This window comes from Micropterus salmoides, unplaced genomic scaffold (genome assembly GCF_014851395.1).
Source record: "Micropterus salmoides isolate LMB-PRFRI ecotype aquatic unplaced genomic scaffold, ASM1485139v1 Ms_hic_scaffold_3, whole genome shotgun sequence".
NCBI lineage: Eukaryota > Metazoa > Chordata > Actinopteri > Centrarchiformes > Centrarchidae > Micropterus > Micropterus salmoides.
In genome coordinates this window covers 30,179,200-30,194,858 of record NW_024042261.1, presented here as the reverse complement: position 1 = coordinate 30,194,858, position 15,659 = coordinate 30,179,200, and the positions used below count along the sequence as shown (strand labels likewise).

The window sequence follows — 15,659 nt, the reverse complement described above, 5'->3', positions numbered from 1 at the left end:
TGACAGGCAGGAGACCATTGAAATGTTGTGTTTGAAAATGTGTGTGATTTTCCATTGGATCAAATTGAGTTTCTTTAGAACACACATTTGTCACATGGCAACAGCAGCTACTATAATTTGCAATTCTGTCCTACATGTATATTAGTTTCTAATTGATTTTCTTTTACAATCTAATTTTCATTGACTGTCTCTTAAATGCATACCTTCCTTTTGCAGGTGGAAAGGGAGGAAAGAAGAAGAAGACCAAGGCTGGTTCCAAACCCACCAAAGCCAATGGGTCGAACTGGGCCAATGTTCCCCTCCCCCCTCCCCCTGTTCACCCTCTCCCTGGTACTGAGATGGACCATTATCCCAATGAGCATCATGAAGGAGGAGGGTATGTTTACTGGGGATGTAACCACATAAGAATACATTATTAGGATATAAACAGATAATGTGCTCAAAACAGAAAATATACTGTACATTTGTTGCAGTAATATATTATTTTGTGTTAAGTGCAGGATAAAACTTTGTTTTAAAGGGTGATGTTGCAATGGTCTAATTTTTACCTCATAATCAGATATTAAACCTTGGCACTTTTGTGTGCAGTTAAAAATGGCAGAAAATTGAAAGAAAATGAAGCAATATAGCCAATTTCTTACAACTTCCAGGATACGCCCCGTGCACTCACAAATATGAATTTTTATGTGAATTTAACAGATACAGAAAGTAGCTTTGCGGTACACCACTAATGTCTACTGACTGTACCTCAGAGATTCCCATCTCTGTTGTATATGCACATGTTGCTTATTGCTATCATTGTGTGTTTCCTCCTTTGACATCCTTGGTAGTAAAGAATCTAGGGTAGGACTGCAGCTAACAATGATTTTACAGATTATTTCATCGATGCGTCGTTTAAGAATTACTTTTGCTTGGCGGCGGCGGGGCGACCCCCCTCCCCCAGTAATGGGATCAGCTGTGAAAGTGAACTCATGTCTGTGATGTTACAACCCAAACTCACGGCCCAACCAGGTGGAGAACAACAATCGCATGTGTATACATTTACAGCTGAGGATTGGTCTTACTTTTTGGTAGCCTTCAACTCAACAACCAATCAAGTTGCGGTGCTTTCTGATCAGGTGTCGTCGTGCTGTTGCGGTAGGCGACATAAGTTTCATTTTACGGTGGACAGACAGTTTATTACAGTATTGTTTTTTTCTTTTAGCTTGAAATAATCCCATACTTTGGACACTTTGTTCTTCGTCCCTCGCTATTTTCTCTCTCTTCCTCCACTTTGCAAGCAGCGGCATCATAATCACGTTGTGTTCACAAAGCGTAAGCGCGAAGTGCAACGGTAATAAATGTCTGTGCAAAACAGTGCGCTGTATAGTTATATAGATTAAACGAAGTGTTGATGCAAAGAATTTGCATTGATGCTTTTTAGTAATCAAATTCATCGAATTAATCAATTTAATCGATGAATCGTTTCAGCCCTAATCTAGAGTCTTTGTGACTTGAACGATGAAGACTTGCCAACGTGAGCAACACCACCATTTCTGTGTGTAATAACTGGGTTCCTCTCTGTTTTCTCTGCAGTTAATTACTGTACTACTGTACATCTGGAAAAAGTGAACAATCAATGTGTGTATAGACTCCACAGGCAGCCAGATACACATACACACACATACTCACTCACACAGGCTCTCACACAAAAACTCATATACAGATGGCTGCAGATCAAACTGTCTGCTGATCCTGTCTTCTATCTATGGGATGACTTCATGGCTGGAAAATAAATGAAAAAAAAAAAAAAACTATGTTCGAGCAGGCTTCTGCTGCTCATAGACACACAGATGGCTTCAGATTAAACTATTTGCTGAATTCCATAGTGGGAAAAAAAATCATAATTGCATTATTTCATAAAGTCAAAAGCGAGAGACAGACAGAGTGATGGATTTATATCAGCAGAGAATTATCCACCTCTGGGTCTAAAGAAGATGTTCCTACAGATGTTTGACTCAATACCAATCAATCCTTAAGTTTATTGTGTTAGCAAGTTTCTCTCTCTTTGGTCCAGTAGGTGCTCTATGTCCTCTTACTCCCATTTCCAATCTGGGAGAGTCATCTGCTTTAATAGGCTATCTGGCAGATGAAGGAGTCCTGTGCACTGTAAATCTGACGCTGCTCTTAATGGCAGCAGATTAAAACAGTTATGTCCCATGGAGTGTGCATTGACAAATTTCTTTAATGAACATTTTCTTTATGGCTAGTATTATTTCAGCATGTATAAGCACAGCTATGAGGAAGCGAAGCCTGATTACCTCCATAATTCCACTCAGGACTGTCATAAAACAAATTCTCACGAAAGTTGGAAAAGGTCACAAAGCTGTTAAATTAGTATATAGGAATTATTCTTAAAATATTAATATTTTTAAGAATAAGAAGAACCTTTTTAACCTTTTTTTTTTTTTATTTGGTCACTGACAATATCACACGCCTTATTGAAGTTCTGTTTCTGTTCATATGTTTTTTCCAGTGTCTTTTCTTAATAAGCGTAGTAATAAATGAGCTGTATATAACATCTGTGATGTAGTTATAGTGAGTTTTTTGGTTGTGGTCAGTTATATTCTTCAAATATACAGAAGATGATTGATCATTTTTTAAAGCTAAAATGTTAAACATTTTAGCTTCTCAATTGTGAGAATTTGCTGCTTTTCTTAGTCATATATGAAAGCATACTAAATGCGTTTGGGTTTGGGATAAAATAAGGAATTTTAATAAACTACCTTGGGTGTTGGGAAATTATAATGGCCATTTTTCTAGATTTTCTGACGTGTAGATAAAATGATTAATCGAACAGTTGAAAAATTCATCTGTAGATTGTAGATCGTAGAAAAAATAAAAACAATCGTGTAACTGTGTAGGAACTTTTGTGCAGTAAAAATCTCTTCTCATGCCAGGTATGAGAGTGATGGTTGGGGCCCGCCCATGCCCGTGCAGACGTATCTCCACCAGGGCATGGAGGATGAGCTGGAGGAAGAGGAGGAGAGGGTTCCCACCCCGCCCATCCGTGGGGTTGCCTCTTCCCCAGCTGCTGTGTCCTTTGGACAGCAGTCCACAGCCACCCTTACCCCTTCTCCTCGGGACGAGATGCAGCCCATGCTCCAGGCCCATTTGGATGAACTGACCAGAGCATACCAAATGGACATGGCAAAACAGACGTGGTAAACACTGCAAGATTTAAACTGGACTAAATTGGTCTGTCTGTCTGTCTGAATACTGTTGATAAAATATTCATTGTTGTCCTTTTAAAATGCTTACTATACATTCTGTTCTGCATGTATTGCTGCCAGGATTTATTTTGGTTCTGCAGTATCCTTCATGTCAACTGTGGGTGCAGCAGAGATAAACCCATTAATCATGTCATTTTAATGGGCCCATGCTTCCACTTAGGCGACTACTGTATTGTGCTCACTCTAAGAGACACAATTTCTTACCCACGGTTGTTTACTCTCCCCGCACCCATACTGCACATTCCATTGTTGTTGTGCTCATGCAAGTCAGATGAAGGCCATGCTTCATTCTGTCGGCAATGCGGGGAGAATGAGAGACTGGCGTTCATTCATAATAGTGAAGTGGTGGGGGGGGCAGGGAAGCCTTGTCAGGAAGGAGATGTCATGTTACCCAGTAATGACTATGTTGGTTAGAGAGCATCTCTGACAACACCAGAGGGCCAGTAATTACAACCAATTCCCACTGCAAAACACGTCAAAGACATTGCACTCCTCAAACAAACGCGGCTGTCAGCAGAGCGGGCTGCCACTGAGGTGACAGCCAAGTGTCGACAGGCCTTGGGAGCGTGCCTTTGTACCATCTACAGCAGCAATTAGTGGGTCATTGTGTTAGCATGCAACCAGTACTATAGAATTAGTGGAATTGTCCAAATTTATTCAGAGCTTCACATATGAAAGAGGTGAAATCTCTAAAATTAGCTCTATACTTCCACATTTTTTCACCATCCTGTAGCGTACAAACTACTGAATATTCCCTTTATTCTCTATAAATTCATCAGTCCTCCACATTCCTCTGTATACACCGTATGTTCACTCCAGAAGATTAATATGCTATCTCTTTCTCATCCCAGGCACATGCAGGTGGGTTCACTTCCTCCCCAGGCTCCAGCTCCTCCAGTGGGCTACGTGTCAAGCACAATGGTTTCTGATCTGGAGACTGACCTGCCTGATGAGGATGAGGAAGATGAAGATGAGGAGGAGGATGAAGGCTATGGAGCCAGGCATCCTCGTGGTATTGAGCACACACCAGGGTCTAGCATGGACAACCTGGACAGCTCTGTAACAGGTAAGGTAGTTTAATTCTTAATTGTGGCTATCTGGGCTTTTTTTTGTTGATGTACAGTATGTATTTGTAAACCATATTCTAATTTTTTAATATATATTCTTATGAGGAAGATTCTGGAAAACTTAACAGCACTTGTGCAATGCATATGTATATATTTGTAGAAATGAATAGTGTTATTTTTTGTCACACTTACATTTTTGTTAGTATCAAAATGACTGCATTCTAATTACTCTAAATGGGAAAACATCCAATTCCCATTGTTGTTACATCTTGTAAATGGATTGTTGTTCATGACATGCGTACATTTTTGTATGAACAAGCTTACTGAGTGTCCCTCAATCAAGTTTTGTTAAGCACTTTTGGCAGACTCTGGGGAATTATAATTATCATTTCCAAAAAAGAGATAAGAAAGTCCATGAATTTTAAACAGGATAGTGAGAGGGAAATTAAGAGGAGGGAGAGGCATGGCGGGCAGGGGAGAGTGACTGTGATTTAACTCGCACACAGCACCGGAGCCAGTGCCACCCGTATCTTCCCGAGGAGATTTGAAATAAATTTCACGTGCAGCATATTCCATTCCAGACTGGAGGCACCATTTCCATTTTTACAACTCACTGAAAACTTTTACAACCGTCTGTCAGGGGGACATATGAAGGGCATGACATTGCAGCAGCAAAGCTGGGTTCTGCTGCTCTCATACTGACCTGGCCTCACTATCCATCTGTAAACTAGAGGCTAAAACTGGAGAGAGATTTATGAAAAATTTGTAGCATTTGGATATCATGCGCTATAGGGACAAATTGTGATACAAAATGCTGGTGTGTTGTTGCCATGTGACACTGTGTATCTATCAAATCCTCCAATAGTCTGCAAATACTAAAAAATAAAATATCTGGAAATTTATGGTTGGAAAGAAACAGCGAACAAGCAGAAAATATACTGTATCTGAAAGTAGAGGAGCTGAGCCAGTTGAGAGAGAAAGCATGAGAATAAGAGGGTTGACAGCAGTGCTTGTTGGTCTACCCTGTCAGTGGCAACCCTAAATAGTAGTTTTCCATGGGATGATGGAACAGTGGTTTGGGTAACGCTGACACATGCTACCACTGATGTATTTAGAGGAATATAAAGCAGCAACTGGGCCGTAATCTACTGCATCTCTCCTCCACTGTATTACTCTGAAGACGGCACTATTTCTTCTTATCTCTCTGCAAGTCTGCCTCGCACCCCATCGTTTGACAACACAGACACGGTCCTAGCTCCAGGTTTAGCGGGAGGAAAAGAGGGAGGATAGAGGAAAACGCTTAGATTTATTGTGGCCACCATTTTGAGGCTATACAAATATGGGAGGGTAGGAATGAGATTCCTGTCGAGCCTGGCTTGATAGATTTGTCATTGTTTTAATAATATGGAAATAGGTCTGTTTTCATAATGTTACACCAAAGACCAGTAAATCAAACATTTCCACTGATGCCCCAGAAAAAAAGCCAGCCTCCTCCTCAGGGACCATTTTTCACAAGCAGATTGTCTGCACCGGCTTTCCAATGCGTTATTCTATCCTCTGAGATAATACAACACATTTTTTTAGCAGATAAATGTAAATCCTGATGTTGTGGTGGGTGTTGCAGAGCCAAGTCTTGCTTGAGCCAGAGAGATGAAGCGAACACGTAGGTATTACCTGGCTTTGTGTGTAGGCGTTATAGGTCATGTAAAGCTGAGATGTGGTAGCAGTGAGGCTGTTACGCCTACAATGAGCTGAAAGCTGGGCTGTTCTGGGCGATTACTCTCCCATAAAGTCTTGCCAGGTTTGTGAGGAGCAGGGTCACGTCTCCTGGCGGCAGGTAGAGACGCCTGCTCGTCAGGGGGAATGATTTTCCCCTTAACGACATGCAGATTAGGGTTTCCGTCTATATAAATCAGTTTTAGTGGCAGGAGGGACCTGGGCTGGGTTTTACTGCCCTCCAACCATCTCCCGTTTACTGGCCTTGCTCTATCAGCGCGTGGCGCATGGGAGGTGTCAGACAGTGGTTTTTAGAGTACATGGCTTGGCCCATTGCTCTGGTTCAAGACATGATAAAAGGACAGACCCGTAGTGCAAACCTTGTTCTAGAGCTACAAAAAAAGAAAACTAGATTGAATTTTTTATCAAATTATGTGACAATGATCACAGTTTGATTAGACTGCTATTTCTGAGAATAGAAGTGCTCCAGAGGTTCAGCAGTAGAAAGTGGCAGTTAGAGCAACTGAAAAGTCATTCTGTGATGTGATTTGCTGAGGCAGTGTTCCTTCGCTGAGCCGGAGGAGTTGGAAGCTTCAGTGCTTTGGCTGGCACTGCCTATACTTCAATATCTGCTCTATTCTTTGTGGGAGGATTGGACCCAGCGGAATTGCTGTCTTTCATTCTTAGAGAAAAACTCTTAGAAAAAAATTTCAAAGAAAATAGCCAGGCAAGATGGAGGGCTGGAAGTAGTTACTGCCTTGGATTTCAGTTAGCGCTGTAAAATGGGTTGTGTAAGGGGTTCTCTACTATATGCAAGTTTCCATTAATCAGAGAGAATTTTTACTGCAATAGGAGTGAAAAGCTGTTGCAACATTTGCTGTTGAAGGTGCAATTCCCTGAAGTCACATCCAGTGGCAGAGTAACCACCTCTTTGAGACATATGGTTAAAGATGAAGAGACTCCCAGATGGGGAAGTTGAAAAACTCTTTGAGGGGGAATAAAAATAAACACAATCATATTACCAAGTTTAATTTATAATTTTAAATGTCTCATCTTGTATTGCAAAGAGAAGTATCATCTGAGAGATCACACTCTTATTACGGCAGCTGATGTGTATGTGTGAGATGTGTTCATTAGAATCACTGATCTCTGCCAACCATCCTGGCCAGGATTATGCTACTTTTGGTATCATACTGACCTTTTAATAAATCCCGCTGCTAAGTTTTTGTTCCTGTCGCACCCTCTACAACCTTTTACCCTCACACCTTCCCAGTTCTCTGTTACACCAGTCTGTTCAATCACATCACTCTTGTATTCTGTGTGAGAGTGTGTGTGTGAGCAGAGCACTTGGGTTTGTGCCACTTGAGCAAAGTCTGCCAAACCAGTCCCACTGAAAGCTGTCACATTAGCCGACAGTTCTCTGTGTTTTTCTTGCCAAAGTGCCATATTTTTATTGGCAGACTGATACTTTTATATTTAAAGTGCTGGCCTAGCTTTCTATGTGAAGAAAAAATACAGAGCATGAAGAAATACCTACAGTAGCACAGATATGTAGACCAAAAGTCTTACGATATGTAGACATCTTCCTTACGTGTGTGCTTTCAATCCTGTCAAATACTCATTAATCTCAGTATTCATAACATGTTAAGTAGGGTATTCTTTTAATCATGTTTAATGTAATATACATGAGCACTACAGTAGCTATCAATGAGATACCTTGATTTGTGTTCAAATGCTCTCTTGTAATAAAATTATAGCACCTGTGGTGGCTTTTTTAAACAGGAATAAAAACATGGTGTGCATACCACCAGGTGTTTGACTCAATAGATTGCTTTGTGAGATGCTTCATCTGTGTCACCTGAGGCAGTTTTGTAGCTAACTCTGCTCTGCACAGGTGTGCTTATTGTTCTTTATCAAAAGAAGAGCAAAATCAGTTGACACCAGTCCTGCTGTTCCACCGTGTACATCGCGTGGTGTGTGTTTGTGTGTGTGTGTGTATGCAATCAACTTCTGCATGTGTTTGTACTAGATGAAAGAGGACAGGCCAGAATGAACAGAATGACTACAGAGAAGCACTCACCTGCAAGAACAGAAATGCCCTGCAGCAAATACAAAATCATTTAAGTGTAGGACATTAATATTACTTATTTTTTTTACAAGATCACTCAATACATTAATCCATCTAAATGCAAAATCACAGCACAGATGTTTAAAATGTCAGATCATATGTCTGTAAAGGTTATGGCCACTGAGCTGAAAAGTTTTAACATAATCTTGTTGAATTTCAGTGTTTTGAAATAAAATAGGTATTAATTCTCACAAGGAGTTTAACACAGTCCCATAGACCTACACATTTGCTGAAACCTATGGAGTTCCACAGGGTCCATGGTGAATGGGTGGGGCTCAGCCTCGGAGGATGACCGTAATTTCTCCAGCCATAGGTCCAGTTTGGGCAGTTCATCTGATGGCTCCATCTTTACCCACTGCAGCTTTGCCCAGGCCCTGGTGGCTGCTGCAGACAAGGCAGGCTATCGCCTGGAGGGCACTAGCCTCAGCAAGAGAGGTTTGTGTGTGGAGACCAGCTATCCACTGCTGGCCTGGAACTTCTACCAGTGGCAGATGATTTGTTCCTTTCTGCTCTGATTCTTCCTCCTGTCATCCATTGGCATTTACCCCCATAATGTTGGCTTGGGATTTCCTGTCTGCTGCCTGTGGATGCTGTGCCCAGGATGTGCATGGCACCTGTTGTTTATGGCTGTACAAGGATATCTTTCTAACCTTAACTTTAACTCAGCTCCTTTATAACTCACCTGACTTTGCACACTGATTTTCTTGGGTTAAGTGAATAACTGGGTGATGTGTTATACTTGCATCCTTTTACAGGCATTTACCAGAGCACTCTATCTTATAATGAAACCTTTACCTTTATTTTCTAACAGGTTTTTGTGTCTGGATTGATAACCTCTACCTTTCTTAATGACAGCCTCAGCTCCACTGTCTAGGTGTTGGCTGCTTTAATGTCTTTATTAACCAGCTGGCCTGTGGTCCTGTATCCCTTTCGCAGGTAAAGGCTTGTCTCACAGGCCCCGGCCCAGCAGTCCATTCTCAACAGATGGCAGCACAGTCGGCACACACAGCTTGGGCCACCAGAGGGCTACCAGGCCCACACGCAAACCCCGAAGCCAGGGCACAGCACCCCACCGGAGAGATGCAGGTGCAGACGGTGAGGCAGCGACTGAAAACACATTTTAAATAGATATGTAGGAAGTTCTCTAAAACATCTGTTGTTGTTTTATAAGCAAGAAAGAGTTATATTAATACGTAACATAATATTGGATGGAAATGTTTCTAGATGTGATTTTAGTCTCAAGTAATTTATGCCTTCAGTTGATTCATTCTGTGGGTTCCCCTTTGATGCAGACCTACCTCCTCCCCCTGAGCCTCCCCCTTGTCAAGGGCAGGGCCGTATCCAGGGGGCCCGCAGTATAAGCAGCATGGTACCCCCAACAGATAGAAAGGCTTCATCTCTGGAGCGCCCGCCTATGTCAGGAGCCTTGCCTGTGGCGGATGACATGAAGACCTCCATCGACAGACAGACACGCACTTCACTGGAACATCATCGCCAGGCTCAAGAAAGGTTGGGCTCCATGGACCGAGCTGATGATGGGCGCAGGGGACTCAAAACAGGTAAAGTTGAAACAAGACTGTAGCCATGCCAATGGGCAAGCAACCCTGCAATGCTGCATTTGTTATGCTCATTAACAATCTTACATTAGCATGCAATTTAACATGCTTACAATTTAAGTCTTTTCATGTTTAGCTAAATCACCATGTCACCATATTTTAGCATTAAGTTGAAAGTCAGTTGGGTCAGACAGTAATTTGATCATTAGGTTTTGAAGTATTGGACAGCTTATTTGGATTCATCCAATGGTTGTCATGACAAATTAATCTGCGCCAAATGTTGAACTGACAGATGTATGGATGAACTGACTACTGATATCTCCATCACTAGAGTCATGCTGCCAACAGGCTTACAAGAAGTGCATGGAAGCCAATCACGAATCTTTTTAGGGTATTATTATATACTACCCTATTTATTTCACGGCTACCAAACGGCTCCCAACATAAATGTAATAAATACCAGTTTTGCACCACTTCTCATCCAAACAAAATCATAAATATATTTCCCTTACTTACTTACTTAAGTATTTATTACTAAGGGATAAAACATATATGGTTCACATTCTAAGCAAGTGGAAATGTTCTTGTTCATGACTGAAGTGTTTGTTTTATTAAAGATGTAACTAATTGTGTTATAGCAAGAAAACAACAAGAATGCAGGATTGTTACTGCTGCTGTGGCTTGTGTTGAAGTTAGCTTTCATGCTGCGTTTAGACTGGGCTCCCATGAACAGATTGCACTGTCTGCCACTTGCTGTGGTTTCCAGAATGCCCCCCTCAGCCCTCCCTCAGCCTCCTTAATGCCCCTGTAACTGTTGCCAACATGGGGCCGCTCCGCTCCAAGTAAGGCAGGAGGCCACAGCAACTGAAATGCACTCTAATCGCTTTAGATTTATTTTCTCACACAAACAGCAGCCACTCTACACCCCATCTGTGTGAGTCTGGGTTCATGTGTGTGTAAGTGCATGTCTGCATGTCTGTTTGTGACCGCTAGAGATCTCCATGCTGTGCGCCCTGCCCTCTTTGTGCCAAGACTTTCTCAGACAGTTAATCTGAGACTGTGAGACAAAGACAGGTGCCACAATCAGCATCTTTACAAAGAACCCCATAGGTGTATTCCCATATGTGTCAGAGAGCTGACTGATTCACAGTAGAATCCACTAAGGTCGGGGCAGGCTCTATTACAGTCATTAGCGGAGCAGTGGGGAGCAGTTTGATGAGATTTCACGCAACGACGGAGAATGCTGAGGGTCAATGTTATGCTGCCCTGCAGCAGGGGGTGCCACAGCAGCCAGCGGTCTCTCTGTTATTGTATCTGCCCCCTCATAAAGCTGGTAGCTGCAAGGCCATGTGTGAGAGTGAGAGTCCTCTCTGTGGCACACCCTGGCATAGCCTGTTGGCAGAACCACTCTGCAGATGTCGGGGGGGGGGTTGCAAAGTGTTCTTTGTCTCCAAGCATCAGATGTTAGATGAGTTACACTGCAACAATAAATGTCACATGTTGTGTCTACTTTTCAAACTTAAAGTATGCCTTTCGGTCGCTCTTTGTGTTTTCAGAGGACGGGTGCCTGCCATACAGTAAACCATCCTTCCCCTCCCCAGGTGGCCACAGCTCCTCTGGCACAGCCTCCTCCAAGGGCTCGACAGGGCCACGCAAGGCCGAGGGTCCGCGACAGCCACAACAATGGACGGCCACAGAGCACGCTGAATTCCTTGGAACCAATGGACATGGACAGTACTCTGGAGAGTTATGTTAGTAATTCAGTATTTTGATGTTTACAGCAGTGTTTTACGATATAAGGCACTGCATGCAGAGTGAAAAAAGTCATGTTTGGACAGTTCTGACCATATTGTGACCAAAACTACTGTACTTCTGGCCGAACATCAGTTTACCCATCCACCTAGTACTTCTGTGTTGTGCATGATGCCTGCAACTTCACTGTTACAGCAAGACTCTGGGAGGTCACTGCACCTGGCTGTAGTTTGCTGAGAAATAGTTACAGCACACAACTCCCTGTAAAACCACAACTTGTAGTTTTTATGTTTCCGTTTATGATAGATTAAACAAACAAGATACAATATGTTAATTAGTCAGCATACTTCCTAGAGTTGATTCTGATTTATGCTAAGCTAAACGAATCAACTCCCGGCTCCAGCTTTGTAACGCACAAACATGAGAGTGGAATGATTCTTAATCTAATTCATGAAAAGAAAGTCAACATGCATATTTCCCAAAATGTTCACAAAACTATTTCTTTAAATACATGTGTAACATTTTTGACCCTTTTATTTCCCTTGCTTCCCACAGAGTGATCTGCCTGGGATGTGAACTGGAGAAAACCCGGCCTGTCGTCGAAAGAATAACGCCCTCTCAGTTGGGGCCACAAACTCTGTCCTTATCTATGTGTTCTCAGACGGAAGGAGTGCAGCACAGGGCACTACAGAGAAAAGCAGTGTCACAGAACTGTAAATGTGATGTATAGACACAGACATACTGTACATCTCACTATGTTTTCGTCCTCAAGAAAATATTTTCCACCTCCTACCTGTAATTTTGTTTTTGTTAGAAAAAACAAGTAAAAAAAAATGAAAACATCTATATGAGAACAGATTTTCTGGTAACTGCCCTTGGGGAAAAAGGGAATTTTGTTTCCTGTAAATATATTCTTTAACTTGTTGTTGCATTGCTATGCAAGCCTAATTCAGTTTGAGCTTTTTATTTCCATATACAGGAACAGTTGGTTATTTGTACTATATGTGAATTGAGTGGCTGTTGTGCCATAAAATAATTGTTTTATAATCCATTGTTTGTTAATAGTTGCCATTAATTATTATCATTATTATTATTAATTATTGTTTTTGCACTGCAATTTTTGGTGATAAGCACAAAAACATAGCTCCTGCTGACATGAAGAACCGGAAGAATATGTGAAGAGGAGTTTCTGTACTGTAAAGTAAAGAGAAGAAAATTATATACTAATATACAGAGAGATATTAAAGAGTAAGGCTTTGCTCACAGACAGCAACAAATAAAGCACCCGTTCCCATAGTTGAGACTAATTGGGCGGCAGACACACAAGGTTTCCGAGGATCTGAAGGGCAGATTTGAAGCTGGAAGAATTGTTCACAGAGGATACTGTATTACTGTAGGCAACAGAATTCATTATTTAATTCCTAAATAACTGTCCTAAAACAGTAGTTGATATCAGAAACATTTACTGCTCAATGTTTTGAGAAATAGACTTATTTGTTTTTATTTTTAGACAGTACAAGGGTCTCCGAGTGTTTCAAGTTTTGTTTTTATGATTTACTGCCTAAATAATTGTGCTACACTGAGTTTATGCTCCTCAATCAGTATAACAGCACACTAACCATAAAATAGTCAAAAGGGAGGATGAATCAGTGAAATCTGTTCACATGCTGTTTAAAGCACTTACAGAGGCAGATGTATGATTATTTTAATAGTTAAACAGTTAGTAGCAATGATATTCCCAAACATACCTTAATATAAGTGGAGCAACATAATTTGTTTACATCTTTAGTGTTTTATTTCTTTAGTCCCATCCATTTCAATATTGTTTGCTTTTTAGAGCACTTACTGTTTTTTGTTTGTTTGTTTTTTTCGGAAGGAAATGACACATTGACCTGTTTGGTCCAGCTAAGTTCTGCTAGAATTAGGTCTTCTATTAAAGCATTTGTTGCTCTAAAGGTGGATGTCTCAGTTAACAATACGCTATGATCAGCACAGTCTTGTGTCAATACCTTTGAGAACGAATGGCGTGTGTACGATTTACAATGTAGCTTTGCGTCACTGTTTGATCCCAAACGGTGAAGTGATAACGGAGAAAAGCCTTGTATAACTAGCAGGTCTCACTGCCTCCATGTCTACAGCCACAGTGTGGAGCAGAACACTTTCTATCTGCCTGACCGCCACAGAAAACACACACTTATCATCTGCAGCTTTTGACTTCTCAGCCTCTGAATCTCAATTTCTGTCTTTTCAGACTTATATTGGTTGTTCTTTTTTTATGAAAAGCTTGTTTCTTTGTATGCCTTTTATGGACTCCAAAACGCTGCTTACAACAATGTTTTCAATATAAATGTTCAGGATTTTTGTGGTTCAATGACTGTTTGTTTTGTCTTTTTTTGTACCGCTAATGTTGATAAAAGGGGGGGTGGAAACTAAAGGCCATCAGATGCTGTTGTACTGTTGTCGTCATGACATTGTCATTTTATATCATCCACCCAGTGGCCAGTGTTCTGGAAATGAGGTGCAAAGAGTATCTCAGGTTATTTTACATTCTGGTGGTGTTTATGTATGTGTATATATGTGTATATATCCATATGCATCTCCACTTGATTATGCCATTCCATTTTCATTGACAAAAATATCCCTCTCATGTCCAAATCTGTTGTCCCCCTTTTGTTTCTACTGTGTATTTTGATTCTGAGTATAATGTGCTGGTTCATCCATCTTAAGACAAGATGTCAGTAAAAGAACATACCAAATTAAGATTGATATTTCTAATGTCTAATGCGTTTTAGTGTCTCTTTAATACTCATTGTTTTCTTTTAAATCACAGTGTCGTTTTGTATTTATTAAAATGATAATAAAAGTATATTGTGAAATATGCATAAAGATTTGTGGAATATAAAACGTGTTTTTTGTTTTCTTGTAAAGTTTGCTGTCAGAGCTGAGCAGCGAGGCCATAAGGAGATGATAGGCACACTATGCTCACAGCATGGTGAAATGCTGGGTCAGTAGTCGTATGAGTCACTCTTCATCCTGCATGTTCACCACACTGCTCCTCTCATGTCAAAACTAAAGAAACCTAAAACCTTTTTTGAACACAAGGAGCTAAAACGCTCACAATTTGCTTGTCAAGACAATAGAGAAAACGTCTTTTTGGAAGGATGAAAGTACTTTGGCTTTCCCTCTTTTGTTCATTTTCTCAATATTGTTGATTCTTTGTAGCCTATCTGTGTGTTGCCTTTTTGCTATAAAAGAGGATTAAAAATGACAAAAAGTGAAAGTTGTTGGGTGAAGTCTTTCTGTACAGTATGGGGTGAGGTGACACCCTGATCCGATGCCATTTCTACAGTACATTCTTTTTTTTTTTTTTCTGTAAACCACCTTCTATATTCACTTGCATGTCCTTGTCCAAGAAGAGAGTGGATCAAGAAAATAAACTTTTACAGTCTCATTCCCATGTCCTGTAAGATAAATCCATGTTCTTTTATTTCCTTGTACCTGGATGAATATCAAATAAAATATTTTTGAAAAATGAAAATGCCTAAAATTTTTGTTTGGTAGAAAGACTTGCTGTCAGACAAACCACACAAACGTGACGGAAGTTGGCCACCGCGCACAAAACGTGATGACGTTTATCTCGGCCGTTCGGCCCACGTAGAGCCGTTGTAAAAAAAAGAAAAATGACCCGATAATTGTCAGCGTAGCAATCAGTGTACATTATGCGTTAATATTCATACTATAATTATATTATTATAATATTAATACTGTAAATATTTATTTATAATAGCATAATGATAATAATAAAGCAATGTTTCAATTCATACTGTTGTTGTATATTTTAGTTGTTCCAAAGTGATTTTAAGTTTCACAAACCAAGAATATTCTGTACATCACGAGTCAGATGTATCTTGATTTAGGTTCAAAAAGAGAATTTAATGATAGAATAGCGTTACGAACATTGACACTATCCTTCAGCGGTTGCTGGACATGTCTGCTATGTTGACTGGACTGGACTGGACCTGGGGCAGCTAACCGGAGCTAGCTGGCTAACTATTCCTGACAGCCCCCCGAAGTATATTCAGAATCAGAATCAGTTTTATTGCCAGGCATGTGTACACACACGAGGAATTTGACTCAGGATTGTACATTGCTCACAATGTACTTACTT

The 15,659-nt window shown here is 40.8% G+C and overlaps 1 protein-coding gene across 10 annotated transcripts in view; it reads left to right on the top strand.

Moving 5' to 3' along the window:
- robo2 (roundabout, axon guidance receptor, homolog 2 (Drosophila)) overlaps positions 1–15,029 on the top strand; it is a 331,192-nt gene extending 316,163 nt beyond the window's left edge. For 8 of the 10 annotated variants that reach the window (XM_038694178.1, XM_038694177.1, XM_038694176.1 and 5 more), the window contains 8 exons: positions 217–376; positions 2,940–3,203; positions 4,124–4,338; positions 8,436–8,618; positions 9,120–9,278; positions 9,476–9,742; positions 11,296–11,490; positions 12,047–15,029. In XM_038694178.1, the coding sequence (XP_038550106.1) occupies positions 217–376; positions 2,940–3,203; positions 4,124–4,338; positions 8,436–8,618; positions 9,120–9,278; positions 9,476–9,742; positions 11,296–11,490; positions 12,047–12,048 (1,445 nt within the window). In that variant the 3' untranslated portion in view covers positions 12,049–15,029. The remainder of the gene's footprint in view (positions 1–216; positions 377–2,939; positions 3,204–4,123; positions 4,339–8,435; positions 8,619–9,119; positions 9,279–9,475; positions 9,743–11,295; positions 11,491–12,046) is intronic. The other 2 variants (XM_038694180.1, XM_038694183.1) reach the window with 2 other exon arrangements.
- Positions 15,030–15,659: the final 630 nt, after the last annotated feature.